This window comes from Choloepus didactylus, chromosome 21 (genome assembly GCF_015220235.1).
Source record: "Choloepus didactylus isolate mChoDid1 chromosome 21, mChoDid1.pri, whole genome shotgun sequence".
NCBI lineage: Eukaryota > Metazoa > Chordata > Mammalia > Pilosa > Megalonychidae > Choloepus > Choloepus didactylus.
Genome location: NC_051327.1, coordinates 37,492,494 through 37,514,345, shown reverse-complemented (window position 1 = coordinate 37,514,345; position 21,852 = coordinate 37,492,494). Strand labels below are relative to the sequence as shown.

The 21,852-nt window shown below is 56.6% G+C and overlaps 2 protein-coding genes across 7 annotated transcripts in view; one reads left to right on the top strand and one right to left on the bottom strand.

Annotated features, from left to right (window-relative positions):
- Positions 1–2,292, top strand: part of TXNDC11 (thioredoxin domain containing 11) — a 103,388-nt gene extending 101,096 nt beyond the window's left edge. For all 6 annotated transcript variants that reach the window (XM_037813577.1, XM_037813576.1, XM_037813580.1 and 3 more), the window contains one exon: positions 1,537–2,292. In XM_037813577.1, the coding sequence (XP_037669505.1) occupies positions 1,537–2,179 (643 nt within the window). In that variant the 3' untranslated portion in view covers positions 2,180–2,292. The remainder of the gene's footprint in view (positions 1–1,536) is intronic.
- On the bottom strand, positions 2,290–12,343 carry SNN (stannin). Its single transcript, XM_037813583.1, has 2 exons — positions 12,244–12,343; positions 2,290–5,451 (listed from the first exon to the last, which is right to left on the bottom strand). The coding sequence occupies exon 2, from the start codon at positions 5,362–5,364 to the stop codon at positions 5,101–5,103; it is 264 nt and encodes an 87-aa protein (XP_037669511.1). The 5' UTR covers positions 5,365–5,451; positions 12,244–12,343; the 3' UTR covers positions 2,290–5,100.
- Positions 12,344–21,852: the final 9,509 nt, after the last annotated feature.

Below are 21,852 nucleotides of genomic sequence, written 5' to 3'. Positions count from 1 at the left end.
GGGGCTCAGGGTTCAGAATCACAGCCTGTTAGAGCAGGAAGGACTTGAAGAGAAGCGCCTGCCAGGGGCTGTGAGGATCTCCCGGACAGGGCTGCCAAGACCACGCCATACCAGGGCACATGGCAAGCTGAGGCCGAGGCGGGTGACGGGACCCAGGGCTCCCAGGCATGGCCAGCGGGTCGCTAGCTCCAGCTCCAAAGGCACAGAACTTAAGATACAGGGCGTCCCAGTGTTAGGTGGCTCACTGTGTAGTCCACTGTGGCTCGCACCTCGACCGTCCTTTGCCCCCTTAGCCACATTCAGGTAGCTGGAAAGACTGGATTCACTCTCTGTATTTAATGCAAAGACATTTTATTTGTCTTGTGCTGTGAGGCCCTAAAAAGGGAACTCCCCCCCCCCCCCCCAACACATACCTTGTTTTCAGGAACACTTACTTAAAAGTGACATTTAATTTTTTTTTAAAAAAGCAAACCTTGGATTGAGCAGCTCCATGATGAGGAAAGAGAGGAAGAAAGGTGTCATTTTTGCTAATGACCAGTGCTTCAGGGCCAGAGGAACACGGCCAGAGCCCCTGGTGTGCCTGGCCGCTGCCCCTCGTTCTCAGATGGGCTCCGTGACTGTAATCCCACCCGAGACCGGGGAGCTGGGAGGGCTGTGGGTGGCCTTGAACACACTCTGAAACCTTGGTCTTGAAACTTCACATTTCCACATGGATGGGTGTGTATGGCACAGAAAAATATCAAAGCATCTCTGAATCTTTCCTAAAAGAGGAAATTAGTATGCAGTTAAGTCTGAATCTGAGGTACAATTTTTAAGGGAGAATTGGGATATACAAATTATTTGGAACATTGCCAACCTCTTAATCTAGGGTTTCTCCACCTTGGCACCTTGTCTGGGCTGGCTCGTTCTCTGTGGCGGGGACCGTCCTGTTCACGTAGGATGTCGTGCCACCTCCCTGCTCTACTGGATGCCAGCAGCTCGCCCCAGAAATGACAAGAGAAGGGTCTCCAGACGGTGCCAGGTGCCCCCGTGGGTGGAGTGCCCCCCAGTTGAGAGCCCTGCCTCAGGGAATGTGTGATAAATGCTTGCCGAAGAAACCAAACTTTTCCTAATTTGCCAAGCACGGTTGATGGCCACAAGCACCTCTCGTGGAGGAGTGTCCCACCCTGGACGCACCCTGGCCACGCCCCAGCCTCTGCCCACACCCCGGCTGCCCTCCATCGCTGGCCTCGGGCTGTGGCCTGGGAGTGCTTGTCTTGGAGGATTTTAGACAGAAACTGTGAACTCCTTGTCCTCAGGAACAGAAACACATCTTAGATAAGCTGTCTTAATTACAGAACAAGCAGATGGAACATCCTCTACTTTGTACAAAATTTCTTACCCAGATAACATTTTCCTGGGTAACTTTCAGTAAGTACAAATCCTCAGAATGTTTTTTTCTTGGTAAGAAGTAAACATCCTGACCTTCGGTAGCAGTCTGGTTGGACTAAGTGTTGGTGTGACTCTCATCTCTTATTCTTCTTCCTTTCTCTTCAGAAAAGACCTAAGTGTGAAATACCCCGAAGACCTTCCCATCACCCTTCCAAACCTGCTGAGGTTCATTCTGCATCACTCAGACCTTGCATCTGCTCCCCAGAACTCGGCTGATCCCCCTACCAAACAGTGTCTTCAGAGCGAGGCAGTCTTGCAGCAGGGCCACATCTCCCATTTGGAGAGAGAGATTCAGAAACTGAGAGTGGAGATCAGCACTCTTCACCGAGTGCAAGTGCAGGTGGAGGCCCAGCTCTCCAGTGCCCGCCGCGACGAGCACCGGCTGCTGCGGCAGAAGCAAACCCTGGAGAAGCAGCACCGCCTGCTCCAGCTGCACAGTGAGCAGCTGCAAGCCCTGTACGAGCAGAAAACCGGCGAGCTCGAGGAGGTGGCCCGCAAGCTCCAGGAGCTGGCCGACGCCTCGGAGAACCTCCTCACCGAGAACACGTGGCTCAGGATCCTGGTGGCCACCATGGAGAGGAAGCTGGAGGGCAGGGAAGGAGCTGGGGCTCTCACTCCTCCAGCAGAGGTGCACTCTGACCACCCCGAGGCCTCGGGTGCTCCCCAGTTACCTGCCAGCACCCCACCACCTTCCAACGTCAGCTCCACGGTGGCAGCCGAAAGTAGTAATGAGAACAGGACAGATTAATGTTTAAAATGACATGAAGAAATCAGAGGTGAAAACTATATTGGGAATATATTTATGCAAATTTTATTGAAATTTATTGTAAATAAAGATTTTCTCAGTGGTCTAGAAAATCAGTTTGAATGTCATTCAACTTTTATTGAAGAGGGACAACATCCCTTCCACTTATTGCACAAACTTGGTAGCTTTGAGACAAAAACAGCACAGTCCAATTGAAGATTTGTCTGAAAAATCAGTCCCTATTTTAGTGGCTCAGTGTCACAAAGTTCCCTCCCGGCTCCCTGTTGCTGATTCTGAGATGCTGGGAAGGATGAAAGGCTAATTTCTTGACTGACTATTCAGAAAATTTGAATGCAACAGTTGAGCTAGTCAGAGCGAATTCAATGAGAGGTCACAACTTACTAAGCCATTTCAGTGTGTGGCTCTGATATCTATGCTAAAAAAAAAAAAAAAAGAGCTACTGATAAATAAGGACAGTAAGGGCTATTATGTGGCCATTCACCAGCTCTACGGGCATTTTCATTTTCCTCCCAGAGACCCCCACCATGGCCCACCGCACAATTCACCCCCAGCACTGCCAACTCACTTGGAGGGGCCCTGTTAAACTGCAAAGATGTGATCCCTGGTAAGGGGGGAGTGGGATAAAAAAAAGTCCCCAAGAAGTGAAACTGATGAGAAAGCAAAGTTTAATGCATTTCAAAACAAATTCTGCCAGCATGGTAAAAACCTCAGGGTAAAGCTAAAAATCAAGCGTCGTCAGTTTCAGGGGTCAGGCCCAGACTGAAAATGCAAATCCCAGTTGTTCCTGGATTGCTCCGGTTTTGAGCTGAAAGCAAAACCACCAGGCCTGCGCTGCTGGCTGCAGTGAAAGTAGAGGTAGAAAGCTTGGAAGTTGGGAAGCACGAGGGGAATGGACCAAAACCTCACTCGGTGTCTTCTCTCACCCCGACACTTTCACAGTTTGTGAGCCTCCTGCAAAAAGCAGAGCAAACCTTCCCCATCTTCCAGTCAGAACTTCCGTTCTCCTTCCTGGTCTTGATTTCTGTGTCTGGACACACAAACACCTCCCCCTCCGCCCCTGTACCCCCTTGGCCTGCAAGGCCTTTGCTAATCCCACCTTAACTGTCATCCCACTCTCTCTTCGCCAGGGGGCCGCCCCCGTGAGGGGCCAGAGGCATTTCCTCTCCTGGGCAGAAAGCCCAGCTGCTTTCCCGGGGTTCCCCAGGAGCCCACCTGCAGTACTTTATTACTGCCTAATTAGCCACTCCTCTTCCTCGCCAAGCTATCACATAATGTTTGACCCCGTTTAGGTGCACACTGCTGAAATACAGCTCCCCCTTGGGGGTTCTGAAAGGGAGGTAAGCTCAACATGCTTTTTCAAGGAGCCCTGGATGAGGCCAGAGGAGACGCCTCCACCCTGCCCAGGAAAGCAGGGCTTGGAGGGCAGAATGGGGCCAAGTGTTAGGGGCCGGCGCTCCCTGTCAAGCCAGGGCTGACCCGCAGATGCCTGGGGATGCCCACAGCGGGCACGTGTTAAACATGACGGCTGGGAATGTGCTTACAGGGGTAGAATTAACAATCTAAGCGAGCTGATTTACATGTATACAAGGGACACCTCGGAGACCCAGACTGCTGAGGCACCAAGGGGACCAAGGGCCACCATCATCTTTGCAAAAATCCGGTCCTTCACCCGGAAGTCCCTGGCCCCCCTTCAGTACTTGCTAAGCCCCAGCTGGCAGGAGGCAGCCCAGCGGCTTCTGTGTGGACACGGAGGCCTTCCTGCACAGATGACCCTCCGGCAGCCCCAGGGCCTCACGGTCTCCAGTGACTCGCTGAGGAAACAGACTCAGTCAGTGCCCTGCAGCTGGTAATCTGGGAGGGAAGGAAGATAACTCAGGAAAAGGGAAGAGGGAAGGGAAGAAGAAAACACACGAGGATCCCCTCCCCTACCCGTCCAGTGCAGAAAATATTAAACAACAAAACAACACAACTTTTGGTCTCTCCTGGGCCAACGCGGTGTCAGCGGCCACCGTGGGCTCTGGTGTTTTTTCGAGGATGAGAGTGACGACAGTGAAGCTGGCGGGGGGCCGGGGCAGTCCTTGGCAGGCTTGAGACCAAGGGGCAGGAACTGCTCTGCTACCGGGGTGCCTGGCAGGCCTCGGGACTCGTGCCCAGACGTGTCCTTCACCAGCTCCCAAGTGCCTCTGGTAGCTTCCTTGCAATAATCCCACTATCCACAGGAATGGACGCTTCACAGCCGAACCCATCCAGAGGAAGAAGAGAGGGGCACAGTTCTTCTATCCACTGCTGACCAAGCAAAAGTCACCAATGCACCCCAACTGGTCAGCCACGAGATTCAGGATTGACATTTCACTTCCTTTACATATATATATGTGGATATCCATGAGAGACCCCTGCCAGGTGCAGGTGCCTTCCAAGTCTAAGCCCCTCTTCCACCATCTCCACTCAGCTCATCCTTTGGACTGTCATCAGCTAACTGGTTCCAGGTGCTCCGGATGATAATTTTTAAGAAATCAGAAAAAAGGCATGAGCAAGTGCTGCTGGGGCTTATTTACAGTTCACAGGTTTGTTAGTTCACGCATTACAGTAGTAGCTCCATCAAAAACAGGCTCAGCTAAACATTCAAGTAACAAAAAATGCTATGGGACCAGCCGGGAGCCCCTGCAGGGTCAGCCTGCCCACTGCCTGCAATGGGCAGCCCTGCCCGGAGGCCCGGGGGGGGCCCGGGGCCACCGAGTCCCAGCTCAGGACCCCAGGAGTCAGTGCATGCGATGGCAAAGCCCGCCGAGGCCATGCTGGCGAGTCGTCAAGCCGTCCTCTCGTCAGCAGCCTGCCTGGGTGCTTCTGCCCTTCCGGCGCCTCGTGGCTGGCTGCAAATGGGACCGGGAGCCCCACGTCCCTGCTCAGCCATGGACCTCTGGGCCGCTGGGGGTCAGCTTGGCCTTCCTCTCCACACACGGTCCCTTGGCCGAGTACTGCACCAGCAGGAAGGGCTCCTTGGTCTCGCCATCCCCCACAATGCTCTCCTCGTCCTCCGACTGGCCGATGTGCTGGAGCCGCAGGTAGCACCAGCAGCCCAGGATCAGGGCCCCCAGGGCGGCGATGGCGATGAGGATGACAATGACCGTGACCACCCCTGTGGTGGGGCTGTGGTCCATGATAGACATGGTCGGCGCTTGGTGGGGGCTTCCGCAGCAGGGAGCACTCGGGGCGGCCACTCAACGGGGCTGGCACTTGGGCTGGACACGAGAATCCTGAAAGACAGAGCGAGTGAGGCTGAACTGGGGGCTCGGCCGGGGACCCTGAGTGACCCCGAGCTCCAGGTGGCCCTTCCATGGGGTCTTTCCAATCACCTCTTAGGCCTAGCTGCCCCCCCTGCCCCCATCCTAGTGAAGAACACACTGGGCAGCCAGCTGGTTGGCTCTGGCCATTTCTCTTTGTTCCCCGCAGTTACCAGCTTTCTCTTGGCTCCCCCCAGCCTGCCTCCATTTAGTGCTTCTGCTACCGGACCTCAGCCCCGGCCCAGGGAGCAGGTGAGACGGACACCACGAGAGCCCCACTGCGGCTGGAAGGGGCTGGACGCTCTTCTGTTCCAGGTGCGCGTCCTGGAAGCCCCCCACACACATAGCAGGTGTTCAGGCACCGCTCGGTGACTCAGAGGAGCCCGTGGCCTCGTGAAGGCCAGAGCTGAGGGATTCGAAAGCAGGGGAATGGTATCACCCCTCCTGCAAACAGGTATGTAAGTCAACCAGATTCTTGTGGAACATCTGAGAGACAGTGCCCATCAGGGAACTGCACACCACACACCGTCCGGGGGCAGGCTGGGCAGCAGAGATGCCTGTGGGGGTCAGGGAGAGGCCAGCACGAGGCGAAGGCAGGCCCAGCGGACAGAGCATCCGGAGGGGGCGGGGGAGAGCGGGACAGACCGGCTCCGGCCCTCACAGGGCTCAGCGTCTAACGTGGGAACCAGGCCGTGATTTGGGTCATTTACCAAAACATCACTAGCAACTGGGGGATGCCGCGATGCCAAATGGGGAAGTGACACTGGTGCTGAGACCTGCAGGAAAGCAGAACCAGCCCCTGGGGACTCGTGCTCCTGGCAGAGGACAGCGACTACTAAGGCAGACGGGCAGGTGCAGGCCTGCTGGCAAGGTGGGGAACTGGACAGGGCCAGTGGCCGGAGCCGGAGCTGGTCTGGGTGGGGGGCCAGGAGGTTTCAACTCCAAGAGCCAGGACCACCACCCCCAGCTGCAGAGCCTCAGGCAACTCCCTCCACCTCCCCGGGCCTTGGAACCCTCACCTGTGAGAGGGGCCAGCACCGTGGGGACCCCCTGGCTGCGGGAAGCCCGTGACGTCTACAGAACCAGCACCGGAGCCGGCCCATCCGGGTGAGGGCTTCCCGCTATTGCCACCCTGGGGGCTGAAGGCACAGACAGGAGGTTCCTGGCATCTCCTTACCCCTGCTGTCCCTCCACAAATGAAGCAGATAATAGCGACTACGCCCCAGGCGGCCATGAAGATGGGGGACAGCTCATGACGCATCCTGCACAGGGCCAGCCACGCGGCCGGCGGGCAGTAAGCGCTGGGGGCTGAGTGAATTTTGTTTGGAAGACTGACGTCACCTCAGCACTGGAAGGGCACGGTTTTCCCTCCAAGCAAGATGGAAGCTGGGGTCTCCTTGGGCAGTCGCAGCTCTAATTAGAAATGATTCTCATCCACCTCAGGGTGTCTCCCCAGAGGCCAGGCTGACCTGAAGGTGAAAGGCAGCTAAGCCGGCACCCCCAGTCTGGCCAGGGACCAGGCCCCAGGAAAGCTCTGCAGACCCCTGTGGTCCACCTGCTGCCTGGTCCACGTTTGCAGAGGGGCCCTGGGGGGGAAGGGGGCAGTTACCCCTCGCATTTCCAACTCCAGGGCCCACGCTGCTGCCATCGGGCTCGACGGGCCCCCTGGCCCACTTGTGGGGGCTCAGGGCCCTTTACACTCAGGACCCGACATGGCCCCAGCACCCCCGTCCCCTCCTGCCCGCCTCCACCCTCCCTCCTGCCCCCAAGCCTCTGTCCTGGCTGCTCCTGCTGCCCCCTCACCCTCCACATAATTCGGGGTTCTCAACTGGAGGTGACTGTGCCCCCCGGGGACACTGGGCAGGGTCTGGAGATATTTTTGGTTGTCACAACTGCAAAGATCAGGGGGTGCTCCTGGCATCTACTAGATAGAGGCCAGGGAAGCTGCTGAACATCCTGCCATACGCAGGGCGTTCCCGCCACAAAGGAGAGACCCTGCCCCATCAACACAGGGAACCTCCCAGAGGCCCATGACCCTCGGCCGCGCTCCGCCTCCCCCCCAGGGCTCGGGCGCAGTTCACAGCCCTGTGGGCTTCACTGTGGCCATCTCGCTGGCGCCCACCTCCCCAGCTGCCTGTCCGCTCCCTCGGGTGCCACAGGTCGTCCCGGCCTCTCCCTGCCACCGTCGGGGCAGCTCTTGGCTCGGCGTCTCCTCTCAGGCCTCCAGATGGGACCGGTGACCCCTCGCCCCCCAGAGCTATGCGGTGTCCAATCTCAGTGTGCCCACTCGCCCCAACCTCACAGGCCCTCTTCCTGCCTCCCTCTCTCCCCCGGCCTCACACACACACAGGGCCTGCTGGGGCGCCGGGCCTCCCACCTGGCTTCTGGACAGGAAGGCAGATCAGAATCAATTTGGAAGGGGAAGTGTGTGGGTTTCAGGGATGGTTCCTGGGCAGGAAGTATCAACAATCAAACAATGGCAGTGTGGCCTGGCAAGGGACCCGAGGGCCAAGCTAGCTCAGATGCCTAGAAGACACCCACAGGGGGAAGCCAGCGGGGCAGAGAGGGGCAGGGGAAAACGGTGGACCCAAACCTAATGAGGAAACTGAGGCACAGGCAACTCCAGTCCAAAGGGGCCTTTTGAGAGAACTGGTGACCCCAAAGCCCTGTCTGCTGCCCCCGGCCCCAGGCTGGAGGAGTGGGCAGGGCCGGGCTGGGCAGCTCCCCCTGTGAGCTGAGCAGGTGTCCACTCCCACCGGCCCCTCCTCTGAACTCGTCTGTTTATTACTTCCTCGTTCACTCAGCAAGTATTTCCTGAGAACTGACCTTCCAAAACAGTGACCACCCCTGAGGGCTTCCCGGGCATCAGAATAAAATCCAAACTCCCTGCCCTCCCGCCCCCTCCCGCCTTCTGCACACCCGGCTACACCCCCCCCCCGTTCCTGGCCTCTGCACTTGCTGTCCCCTCTGCCCGGAATGTTCGTCCCTGACTGTCCCTCCTGCACTGGGGACTTTCTCGGAAGGCGCCCGATGCCCCCTGCCCCACACTCTCCGTTAGCTTGCCCAATGCCATTTTGTTTCCAAGATCTCTGCGCGACCTGAAGCTCTCTGGGGTGGGGTTGGGGTGGGGTTGGGGTGGGGTGGATGGGCCTGGCTGCCGTCGCCCTCCCTACCGTGAACTCTGAGAAGGCAGGAGGAGGGTACTGTGCATCTCACCTACTACCCTGGCTCTATCCCAGGGAGGCACACAGTAGGTGCTCCATAAATGTTCGTGAGCATTCCCAGCCCAGGGATGTAGTGATGGAAGAGAGGAGATCCTGAGACAGCTCTCGAGCCCCCAGGCCACCCCCAGGACCCTGAGCATGGTGCCCCCATGTCTGTCCGCAGCAGCCGAGGAAGCTGGCAGCCTGCACGGGAGGGTGGGTGGCAGCTGGGGCGCAGGCAGGAACCCACCAGGGACAGCTGTCTCCAAGGTAGCTGGGAGCGGGGCAGGGAGGAGGAGGCCCCGAGGCAGAGCCTGTGGGTGGGCTGCCCCGCTGAGGCCCCCTGAGCTCGGGCTGCACCACCACCTCCCTCAGGCCCCTGGGAGGAGGCGTTCTCTCCTGGCCAGCTGATCTCCTCCCTGCCCCCCAGAGCCCACAGGACAGGGTGGGTCTCAGGGGGCTGGGGGACAGGGGCACAACTGCCTGGGCTGGGCAGAGGCCAAGGAGGGCATGTGGGAAACGTAGACCACCTCAGAATCAACAGCAAAATCATCCACGTTCATTCTGTGTAATCATTTCATCCTCTCAACAAGCCTGCGGCTAACTCTGCTCACCACTGTCATCCCCATTTTCCAGAAGAGAAAACTGAGGCTCAGCGTTTCACTGAATTGCCCAAGAGAGAAGAGCCAGAAAGCAGCAGGGTGGGATGTGAACCAGAAGTGGAGGCAAAGCAGAGCAAAGGGAGAGGCTCGCAAGGGGCTGCCCTGGGAGGTGTCCCGCCTGGGGGGCCTGAGGTCTCTGGGTCAGCATGGGGATAGGGGGCAAACGGGGCTCCCCCCGCCCAAGCGTCTCTTTGGCTGGGTCTCAGTCAAGGCAAAGCATGGCATTCAAAGCCCAAGGCAACCTGGGTCCCCCAAACACCCACCCCATGTGCCTTCATTCCTGTCTCTCTCTGCCATTCCTGGAAAAACAAGTCCCCAAGGAGAGGCTCCCCCTCTGCATTCCCCAAACCCCTCCAGTGACAATGACCCGGCCCAGATGTGAGGTGGGCATGTCTGGGGCCCTCAATCGCTCCTGTAGCCCGTCCCCGAGCCCGTTTCCAAGGCTCAGAGGGGGCAGTGAGTAGGTCCCGGGCACCCGGTGGCAGGACCAGACACAAACACCCAGCCGTCAGAGCCCCGGCTCCTGCACCCGGCTCTAAGTGCCCACCAATGGGCTCCAAAGGACAGTCCCAGCCTTGGCTACCAGCACCTAGGGCAGGGGTCTCCCGCTGCCCTGCTCTCCCGCAGAGGCCATGGCTTTTCCTCTGGGTCGTCGTCAATGTGAGGGGTCCCCAGTTACCCCTACCTCTCCAAGGGACCCTGAAACTAAGCCTTAACCCCCTGCACAGGCCACTCCATGCGCTCAAGGCCCAGTGGGGCCCCAGCCAGTAGCAGAGCAGGTCCAAGGCCCTCACCCTCCCTGCCTCACCCCTCCACTCACTATTGGGCGCCGCTGTGGCCCAGCCCAGCAGGCTGCAACTCCTCATGGCCTCAGTTTCTCCATGTGCAGAATGGGGAGGATGAGAAGTAATAAGAAACGTGGGGCCACCAGGTTTGCATGGCACCGGGCACCCTTCCTGGGAGCCACGAGGAGGACAGAAAGCCCTTGGGAACACCCCCCCACCCCGAGAAGGGCACAGAGCCTGGCCCAGGCCCGATGCCACAAACAGCCCCTTCCCCAGGGACACACTGCCACCTTCTCAGTTCACTGGGCACATCACAAGCTTGCCACCCCACCCTGTGGCCTCTGCCTTCTGCAGCCCCTCAAGGGAAGCCAGGGGTCTGCCCTGCTCACTAGAGGGCCAGCCCCTTCCCAGCCGGGGCATCCCATCACTAGCCCCTGGGCTTGAGCCACGTTCTCCCCATTCCCTTACCCTATTCCCTCACCCCACTTAAAAAAAAAACCGTCACCCAAGTGTGCCAACAAACCCAGCTCTGCCTCCTCAGGCCACCCTGATTCACAAATCAAAAACACTTCCTGCCACTGCCAGGAAAAGAGGACTGCAGGCAACACAGGGCACCGCTGGACACACACAGGGCCCACGCAGGACGTCCGCTCCGAGCTGGGTCCCCCAGCACAAGGATCCACACCTCAGGAACCTACCCTCCAAGAGCAAGACCAAGAACAGGGGCTGGGGGTGTCGCTGTAGGCTGCGGCCGACCGTGCCATCACACCCCGGGCCGCCAGAAGAGGAAACCTGCCCCAGAACCCCCCTGGTTCCCCTTTGAGAGAAGAGGAAGCTGGGGCCCACAGAGACGCAGGGACTGTCCCAAGGTCACCTGGGCTCTCCTGCAGCCCAGGCCCATGCTCCACCTGGGACCCACCTGCTGGTCACTCTCACCAGCTGCCCAGGGTCAGCCCACTTGCCCAAGCAACTCTGGTGATAACAGTGGCTGCCTGGCAAAGTTGCCAGACACCCAGCTGACTGCTTCCCACTGTCTTTCAGCCTCAAAGCAACCCTCGAGTTACTACTATTCCCACTCTGCAGATAAAGACTGTGGCTCAGAGACGTTAAGTCCATTGCCCAAGGTCACATAGCACGAAAGTGGCTGCTCAGGGGGTCAAACCCAAAGCACCCGAGCTCAGAAACACCGGATTTCAACTCCGACTCTGAAATGTCATAGTCCTGACCCCACCCTCCGTGCCTGAGGAACCAGGGGGCTGGAGGAACCCCAGTTCTCACCCCTACAGGAACGTGCGGGGTGACCTCGACCGAGGGCTCGATGCTGGGGGCACAGAGATGACAAGCACCCGGGCAGCTCCCGTGTGCCGAGCGCAGGCGACGTGCAGGCGCGGTGCCAGGCGCGCTCCACGCACCCTCTCTTTTAACCCTGCGAGGCGACGCTGCCATCTCCCCCACTCTCCCGAGGGGCAAAGCAGGGCTCGGAAGGGGAGGGGGCTCTGCACAGGGGGCGACAGCTGCAGAGGGGCGACAGCTGGAGAGGCAACCCAAGTCGCGCAGACGGCGTACGGGGGGGAGACCACGGACCACGAGACCCAGTCATGCCCATGGCGCGCAGTCAGTGCCCACGGAACCGGCCGCTTTACGCTGCGGCCCAGCCTCAGTTTCCCCACAGGCGCAAGGGACGCCCGTCACCGCCCGGGCCTCCACCCCTAGAGCCCTCCTAACCAAGCTGGGGGCGGCCAAACCCGCCGCCTCCCTTGGAATTTTGGAAAAAATCCCGAAGTGTCCCGGGGAGTCCTGCGGCCGGCCCGGGGCGCCCGACTGCGGGCTGCAGTGGGGGGCAAGGGATGGGGGGGGACACTCGCTCCCCGCCAAGCGGCATCGCCCCCCGCCGCCGCCTTTGTCCGGATCTCGCCGCAGCACAGCGGACAAAGAGCCCCCGCCCGCAGGCGCGGTCCCGCGGAACAGACCCTCCCCCCGCCGCCGCGCCCCCGCCGGGGCCGCCCCTCCCCCGCCGCCGCCGGGACCCCCGGCCCGCGGCAGAGGCGCCCCCCCTCCCCGCGCGCCCCACTCCCTCCCCTCCTGCTCAGCCCCCGCCCGGCGGGCCCCGCTCACCATAGCGCCGCCCGCAGCCCGGCCCGCTCGCCCCGCAGCAGCCCCGCCAGCCCGGCCGGCCGCCGCGCACCGTTCAGACGCCGGAGCCTCGCGCTGCGGCGGGCGGGGGCGCTGCGGCTCCACCCCCCAGGGGGCGGGGCCCGCCCGGCGCGGCCAATGGGAGCCCGCGCGGGGGGAGGGGAGGAGGGGCGGGGCTGGCCGGGGCGGGGTCACGTGCGCTCCGGGGCTGGGCGGGGCTGCGCGCAGCTGGTGGGGCGGAGGGCGGGCCCAGCTCGGCGCGCCCGGATTGGGCGCCTGGGGGTGCGGGGGCCCCGCGCCGGGCGTCTTCCCTCCGGCCGCTTCACCCCAGCCCGGGGAGGCCGCCCTTTCTCCCTCCTGCTTACACAAGGAGAAACTGAGGCACACAGCCCGGAAACGGGAAGGACGGAATCGCCGGCAGGGGCAGGGGGCAGGGCAGGACCCCTGGCTTGAATGGCCTGGCTTGGGTGGGAAGCTGGCCTTTCATTGGGTCGTTAATTCACGCATTCATGATTCATCCTTCTATTCACTCAATCGTTCATTCCTCGTGGATGGGACACCTACAGCGAGGCGGGAACGCCAGTCATTGCAGAAACAGCCTGGACCCAAAACCCACAAGGCCCCTGCCCTCCCTGAGCTCTCCCTCCCGCTGCGAGCGGGGGCTGCAGCCCCTTGGCCTTTTAACAGAATCCGTGGTTCGGCCTCCATTAAAGTGCCAGGTCCTGTACCGACTGCCGTACACATTTTATCAAAACGACCCCAGAAGAAAAATCATCCCGTTTCATAGATGAGGACACCGAGGCTCCAAAGAGACCACAAGCGGGTGGTGCTGGAGGCACGAATCCAGGCTGGGCCCACCTGCCAGGAAACAGGGGCACCAGTTCCTGCAGAAACCTGCGCTTGTCCACCCCAAGAAGAGGGCCCGGCAAGAGTTCACTCCCTCTTGTGGCCAGCTGGGTCCTTCAGTCCCCCGGGCCTTGGCCTCTGGCTTGGAAGGCAGGAGAGTGCTGGGGGAGCCCCTCGTTCTGCTGCTGGTGGAGACTTCTTTCCCAGCCTCCCAGCCTCAGAGCAGAGGCCTCTGGGAGAAGATAGAGGGCCGGGCTCCCCTCACTCCCTCACTCAGCCTCGCTGGTCTCTTATTCTGCTCCCAAAGCACCAACCGTTTCCCACCTCTGGGCTTTAGCCAGCTGGAACCTTCCTAAGGAGACCAGAGTTAGGCATCCCAGAACAGTGGGGCCCCAAGTCCACCCAGTGCTGCCCTCAAAAGCTCCATCTGCTACACCTGGGAGTCTTGAATAGAAGGAAACAGGTTCTTCCCACTGAGCCAGTTCCTGTGGCCAGGGCCTCATTAGTGGTGAGGTCTGGGAGGGGCAGGCTCTGATCCCCAGAGCCAGGGATGACAAACGGATCCCTGGGGAGGCAGACCCACTATGGTGGTGGTGGGGGGGCGGGGGGATGATGGGGAGACACCGCATGACATAGAAGTTGAGAGTCAGACTGCCTGGGTTCAAATCCAGCCCTTCCTGCTGGGTGGCTTTGGGAAATCAGGCTAACCTCTCTGCGCCTCAGTTTCCTCATCTGGAAAATGGGGATGACTATAGGGTCGACTTCATGGGGTTGTTGGGAGCTCATGAAGTGCTGAGTGCAGAGGAAGCACTTGCTGTTTTTAACATCAAGAACAAGTTCTGGACAGGTGTGGTGGTGACCCTGGGCTTCCCAAAACTTGGATTTTCTCTGAACCTGTCTCCTTTTTTCACAGCAGAGCACCCCCAGGATTCTGGGGGTGTAGAGAGGCTGGGGTGGAGCGTGGGACTGGGCGAAACCCATGGGGGCCCAGTCATCACCTTGCTCAGCATAAGTTGCTTCAACAATAAAACAGTAATAGTAACCAGGATAGCAACAGCAGCTGGCACTTATCCGCATTTACTACATGCCGGCACTGTTCACAGCTCTACATACACGTAAAGCAATTTAATCCTCATTTTACAGATGAGGAACCTGAGGCACAGAAAGGCCCAGAGCTCCTCAGCCTTACAGTGCCCTGCAGTCCCCTGGGGATCTTGATAAAATGCAGATTCTGAGTCAGTAGGTCTGGGGTGGGTCCTGAGATTCTGCTTTTCTAACAAGCCCCTGGGTGATGCTGAAAGCTAGCTGGGAGGGGAGAAAGAATTTGCTGAAGATCAGGCAGGTGGTGAGCACACACGTAAAACTGCAGGTGACCCTAACTACCTGCCCGAGCCCCAGCTTTCTCCCCAACGAAGACGCAGGAAGTGGAGCTCCCCTCCCCCAAGCCCATTTCCTCTCTCTGGGCCCCTGCCACCTCCCTCAGAGGTGACATCTGGCCCATGGAACCTCCCACCCCCAGAGGCCGGCAGGGGGGGTGTCCTCCCTGGCAGATGCAGGTTCTCAGATGCTCATTAGCTAAGAAGATAATGAGGGGCAAGGATGAGCTCACTCTGGCTCCCTGGGCCTGCTGGGGCCGTGCTGGGTCTGTCCTGTGCCAGCCAGAGCCAGGCTGGCAAAGGGCGGATCCAGCAGGGCCCACTTCCCTTGGGGTGCCAGACGATGGGCTTTCTGGGGAGAGAAGAGGCCTCGGTCTGCTCTAGGGAGACTCCCTCCAGCTCATGGCTGGAGCTCCTGCTCCTTGGGCATCCCTGGAAGGGCTTCAGGACTAAAAACCAAATGAAAACTGCTCGGGCAAAGAGGAGTTTCCCAGAGGCTGACGTGAATCACCAGTGAGTCCTGCAGGGAGCGTTTAGGTGGGGCACAGAGAGGGCGTCACCCAGCTTGAATCACACAGCAATTCGGGTTCAAGGAGAGAAAGTTTCATGTGCAGCAATCCAAGGGGAGTACAGACCTGGGCTCAGAGCCCGGGGCAGTCAACACGCTGGAGCTAGGATTTAATACCATTGTGTTTTTGGTATATTTAAATTTCTGATGACCTTCTATTTACAGCACTGGGATTGCTTGTAAAATCAGTGTATTTAGGGGGGGAAATTAGTTAACTTAAAAATCTAAAGGAAGTAACTATAGAGGGGGTTCGAGGGAGGTGGAAGGCATGGTGGTGGGGACAGACGGGTGACTGAAGTGGGGAGAAGGCCCAAGATGAACCAGGTAGCTGACCCCCAAGCCCTGGGCCCAGCAGAGGCTTTCCATGGCCCCTGTGTCAGCCAGAAAAGCCTGGGTTGTCATGGGTTGGAGGGGGCCTGGGTCTGCTCTGGCCGTCCCTGGGGTCAGCAGTGTGAGTGTGACGGGGGCTGATGGAGGGAGGACACCAGCACGCCCGCCCCCCGGTGTCCCTGCCTTCCCCAAACACACAGACAGCACACACAGACTCCTGTGCAGTGGAGTGGCTCATCATTCATTCACTCACTCGTTCTTTCTTTCATCAAATCTTTATTGAGCGCTGACTGTGTGCCAAGCACTGGCCGTGAAGCCGAAACAGGCAAAATTCTAGCTTTGCCTTCTCCTGGTGCATGTTCAGTATCTGCCATGAAGAAAGAAAACGGGTAAGGTAAGAGGTTTGGGAGCTGGGGCGGGCGGAGGGCAGAGGCCCCTCTGAGAGGCCCCACGGAAGCTCACGGACTGGGCAGCAGGCAAGGAGCCCCGCACCAGGCAGAGAAGCATTTATTTTAATTTGTGAGTAATTTTTTAAGAACTTCAGTGTTACGGGTTGAACTGTGTCATCTCAAAAGGTCAGCTCAAGTCCTGACTCCAGTGACTTCATCTGGAAGTAGAGTCTCGGCAGATGTCCTCAGGTTGAGGTGAAGTCGTACTGAGTTAAGGTGGGCCCTAAATCCGATAAGACTGGTGGACATGGAGACAGGGACACAGCGGGAGAAGAGAGCCACACAAGGACGGAGGCAGAGTTTGGCTTTTCTGCTGCCACAGGCCGTGGAACGCCAAGGATGGCCGGCCACCAGCCGCAGGTGGAAGCGGCCAGGAAACCTCTCCCCTGGAGGATTTTAGGGCCCCGGATTTTAGACCTCCAGCTTCCAGAACTGTGGGAGAATACATTTCTGGAGTTTTAAGCCACACCATCTGTGGTTTGTTACAGCAGCCCTGGGAAAGTAATGCACTCGGGAACACAGAATTATGGGCCGGTCATAATCCTCAGGTCATGACTTACTCTCTCCTTTGGCGCTTGCGTGATCTACTTTTATTTTCGATTTTCTGCAGTTATCTGACTCCTGCAGTACGCATCTGATAACCCACCAATCAAACAATAGCCAGGACCTTAATCATGACCCATATCCAAGGGGAGATCCCCTCCCCTCTCCCTCCCATCCCTGCCTGGTATCCTCATCGCCTCGGAGCCTGTCTCCATCGTTTCTTGTTTTCTTTTCTGTGTAGTTTCATTAGACCTACATCCTAAAGTGTGTATTTGAAACGTTAGTTTCCTCCTGCTAACTTTATTAAAAGGGACTCCAAACAAGCAAACAAAAAGGGCATCGTGCTATATGAATCTCCTGGGACTTAATGTTTCTACGTCATAGTATATTGCTAAGATTTATCCATGTTAGTGTTCCTTGTTTTCCCTGCTGCGTAATATTCCCCCAGGTCAATGGGCCGCAGTTGAGCACCTCCTCCTCTGTGATGGGCGTCCCAGTGGCTTCCAGATGTCTGCTCATGTGAAGAGCTATTTGACTATTCCTGTAAGTGGCTCTTTGTGCACATGGGCAAGACTTTTTCTGGGGCATTTACCTAGGAGTGGAGTTGCTGGGACAATGAGTGAATTAATTTCAGGAGATAATAGCAGACTGCTTTCCAAAGTGGTGGCACCTAATTGCCCTCACATCAGCCGCATACACAAGCCACGTCCTCTCCAACACTTGGTATTGTTGGATTTTTAAAGTTTGCCCGTTGAGATCGTGAGTGACATCTCCTTGAATGCCAGAGGTGCTAAACATCTTTCCCAATCCTAAGGCTTAAAATATATTCACCTATATTTTCTACCAAGGGTTTTGAAGCTTTATATTTTACGTCTGAGCCCATAATCTATCAACTTTTTAAACATTAAGGTCCAAAAGGTATGAACCTATAATTTCTACTCTGGATTATAAAGGGTTCTTCATATTTGGCACGTGACCTTAATCACCCTGGAGCTGGTTTTTGTGTATGGTTTGAGGTAGGGATTGACCATATAATCTTAGGATCCCTTTGGCAGAGTGACAAGTTTACTCAGGAGACAGGGAGACAGGATATTCAGCTGGGACTCTTGGATGTACTGGAAATTGCTCACTGGATTCAGAGTTCAAATTCTCATCCTCCCACAGACTGCTTGTGAGATCTTACACTTTGCCTCTCTGTGAACCTCAGTTTTGTCATCTATAAAATGGGAATGAGAGTAGATACCACCCTGGTTTGCCATGAGGATTAGTTGAGAGAAGGTTTGCAAAATGCTGCCCATGTTTGCCCAGGCCATGGCATGAGAACACTAACTGACATTTACTGGGCACTCACCAAGCACTTTACATGTGTTATTAACCATTTAACTCCTGACAACTCCAAGGGGTAGATGGAATTTTCCGCACTGTTCAGATGAGATACCAAGTCTCAGAATGGATGAGTAACCTCCCCAAGGGTGCTCAGCCAGCACACGTCAGAGGACTTGAACCCTGGCATAGGGCTGCCGGTTCCTCTTCCTTACCTAGGGAGCCTCCTCCTTACCCAGCGCACATCAAAGCAATTTCCCTTCCTTTCCTCAGGCCTCAAGACTCCATTCCCCTGACCCAGTGGGGAGTGGGGCAATGACCGCCTCACCAGGATGAAGGGCTGGACGTCAAAATGGGGGAGCAGCTGGCAGGGAGATAGAGCCCCACTTCCCTTTGACTCCGAGGCTGGTAGAAGGCAGAGGGGGGTGGGGCTGGGCCTCTCTGTGGAGGTGTCCCTCTATCCTCCCCCTTCCCAGGCAGTTGGTCAGCCACGATGAAAATGAATCAGCAGCCTCTTTGTTCCCCGGTGTCATCCAGAGGAATTATTCCCAAAGCCCGGCTCCCAGGTGCTTTCACCGCAGCTGAGCCTGAGCATAAACCGCTGTGTTCTCTAGATGGGTCAGAGGACAGGGGGCTCCCCGCTGAGAAGGGATGGAGACTCTAACTCGAGCTTCAGGCCTGTGGCCAGCTGGGAGGGTGAGCGGCTCTGAGCCCAGCTCTACCACTCCCCAGCCCTGCAGTACTGGGCAAGTTGGTTACCTTCTCTGAACCTCAATTTCCTTAACTGTAAATGGGGATAACTGGCCCTATCTTGCTGAATGATGTAATGTACCCAAGGGGCACAAGTATTCCATAGCTGGGCCTGATCATAGCAGCTGCTTGTTACCATTTCCTCTCTCAATGATTGGGTCCCAGGCCCCGCTGGAGATATGGCGATGGAGTGAACCCTTGAGGAGACAGACCCCAATGCCTTACCTGCAACAAGTGCTTCTCATGAGCGTCTCATAAGCCAGTGTGCCAACCCCCACATACACACACAATAGAAGCTGGTTAAAGGGAATTTATTCAGGCAATAGTTGTTTAATAAGCACCTACTGTGTGCCGGGCAGTTGCATCAGTGATTGAAACTGTCATGTCCCTGCGTTCATGGTGCTTATAGTCTAGAGTCCCAGGAAAAGCTGGCACCTCTGGGCCACTCTGCACAGCTGGGGCACCGGCTGGGGTTGGGGGTTCATGAGCCTGTCCAGCTCTGCATCCGGCGTGGGTGTGGTGGAGGGCTCACGGGCACTTATGCCCCAAACCTACAAAACTCACACTCTCCTTTGCCTGTGGGAAGGCTCTGACTGAGGGCAGGGATGAGACTGGAGCCCCTGGAGCTGCTCAGACTAGAGTTTGACTGACAAGGTGTATTAGTTACCTACCGCTGTGTAACAAATTGCCCCAAAACGTAGCAGCTTAAAACAGCAAACCCTTGTCGTCTCACAGATTCTCTGGGTAAGGAATCAAGGAGCAGCTGACAGTCAAGATGTCACCCAGAGCTTGAACCATCCAAAGGCTTGACCAGGGCTGGAGAATTCCCTTCGGAGATGGCTCCCTCACGTGGCTTTGGGCAGCTGGCCTCAGTTCTTCACATAAGGACCTCTCTGCAGGGCTGCTTGTTTCCCAGTCCCTTCCCAAGGGCAACCACTTAATTCATTTATCCAACCAACATTTATTGCCAGGCATTGTTCTAGGCTAGCAATATCCAATAGAAGTATGATGCAAACAACACATGACATTTTAAGTTCTCTAGTAACCATTAAAAAAAAAGTAAAAAGAAGCAGGTGAAATTAATTTTAATAGTATATTTTCTTTAACCCAGTATATCCAAACCCAGGATATGGAATCAATATAAAAATTAAGAATGAGACCTTTCACATTCTTCTTTTCACACCAAGTCTTCAAAATCCAGTGTGTGTTTTACTTAATTCCGACCAACCCCATTTTGAGCTCTTGGTTGCTTCATGTTTCCTCTGTTGGACACTTCTGGGTGCCAGAGGCTCAGCAGCAAACAAAACAGACAAAAATTCCTGCCCTCATGAAGCTTCTCTTCTACTGGGTGGAGATAGACAATAAATGAAGAAGTAAGTAAAATACGTAGAATATCAAATACATTCTAAGGGGAAAATCAAAGGAGAGGAAGCGGTACAGATCCAGGGGTGCCTTATCTGTTTCTTTGGGTATGTGTGTATGTATCTCTCCCATTTTTTTAACATAGATGATAATTTTTAATACATGTTTTTTTCCTTGCTTGTCTCATTTGCAAAAGAACTTGAGACATATTATCTATCATCACATATAGACATTCCTGTTATTTAGGAATCCATATATATAATATATAAAATATATAATCATCAAAAAATTTCTACTTTAATCATTTTCAAATGTACAATTCAGTGGCATAAATTACATTCACAATATTGTGCCACCATCGCCACCATCCAGGACCAAAACTTTTTCATCACCCCAAACAGAAACTCTGTCCCCATCGAGCACTAACTCCCCAGCCCAAGTTGACCTCTAATCTCTTTTCTGTCTCTATGAATTTGCTTATTTTAGGTGGAATAAGCAAATTTTATATAAGTGGAATCATGAACTATAAGTGGAATCGTATAGAAGTGGACTAAGTGGAATCATACACCATATGGCCTTTGGGCCTGGCCTCCTCTCCCTAGCAAATATGTCCCCGGTTCATGCAGCTGAGTCATATTCCTTTGCGTGGCTGTGCCACAGTTCGTTTGTCCGTTCATCAGTTCGTGGGCATCTGGGTGGTTTCCACTCTCTGCCGTCACGAATAACAAATGCTGCTGCGAGCATCGGCGTGCACGCATCTGATGGAGCCCCTGCTTTCAGTTCTTTGGGGTATCTACCTAGGAGTGAAATTGCCAGGTAGGTCATCGTGCCTATTCTTTTTGGTTTCTTGATTTTGAAGAATAATTTGAAACAGACAAAGACACCGCGTGGCTGAGCTAGAATAACAGGAGCTGGCGGTTGTGGGGGTGCTCCTGGGGCCCCATCCACCCCTCGTCCCGAGCCCGCGAGGTGAGCGCTATTTCCAAAACCAGTTCGAGGGCACGGACAGCATTTATAAAAGGGTGGGTGATAAATACCCCTTCAGAGAAATGTCAAGCGCGGGATTATGATGCTGCCAAGCAGCAGGGTCCGAGAGACCTCCTTGCCGAGGCTAATGGCATAAAACAGAAGGAAAAGAAAGAGCTGGGGAAGAGCAAAGCCAGGAGCAGCTGAGGATACTCCGGCAGGTATTGAGATCGGGGTCAGCTGTACTCGGGTCTGGAGGGGTCCAGAGCACCAGTCGGTGTTCCCAGATCCCACTCCAGGCAGAGAGAAGCTTCCAGAAGGAGAAACCTGTCTGCCAGCCCCTTGTGCAAAGTGCACATTTTCCCATCCACAGCTCATCCTCTGTGCCCTGGAAACCTCTGGGCCCCGTTCGCGGGGGTGACAAGTCAGAGTCCTAGAGGGGTGTCCGGGGCCTTCGCAGATTCTGGGATTGCAGGCCTGGTGCCTGCCAGAGGGAGGACGGAGCCCCAGGTGAGTCTGGAACAGTCTGGGGGTGTAAGGAGCTTATATGTGTGAGCACTCAGAACAGGGCCAGGAACACCCCAGAAAGGGGGGCGATACCGCTTTGATCGTCCTGACCTCTGACCCGGCCTGAACTCTGACCCGGCCTGGCCCAGGAAGCAAGCCACCCCCCTGGACTGGGCTCCACTGGGAACATGGTTTTGGGCTCTGAGCCCTGCAGGCTCTGCCCCTCCAGCCCTCGGAGCCTCAGTTTCCCATCTACCTCCACCTAGCCCTGGGCACCCCAGAGGGCAGACTGAGCACACACTTAGGGCTCTGGCCAACATTTGTGCAAGAAAATGGGGACTTGTCTCTGAGCAGAGCTGGCACTTTCCTGAGGCCCTCTGGAAAGACGGCCACCCTGCCCTGGGCCTGGCCAAGCCCCTGAGGGAAGGACCGCAGCCCAGGGAAGTCTGCAGCAGGGCCTGAGGCCGCCCGTCCATCTGCCCCTGCAGCTGCTGCCCTTGTGTTCCCACCGCCCCCTCCAGCCCCACCAGGCCCAGCCACAACACTTCCCTGAATCCTCAAGTCTTCTCCC

Bases quoted from the DNA above. Each gene is read 5' to 3' on its own strand.
- SNN (XM_037813583.1), bottom strand. From the start codon at position 5,364: ATGTCTATCATGGACCACAGCCCCACCACAGGGGTGGTCACGGTCATT.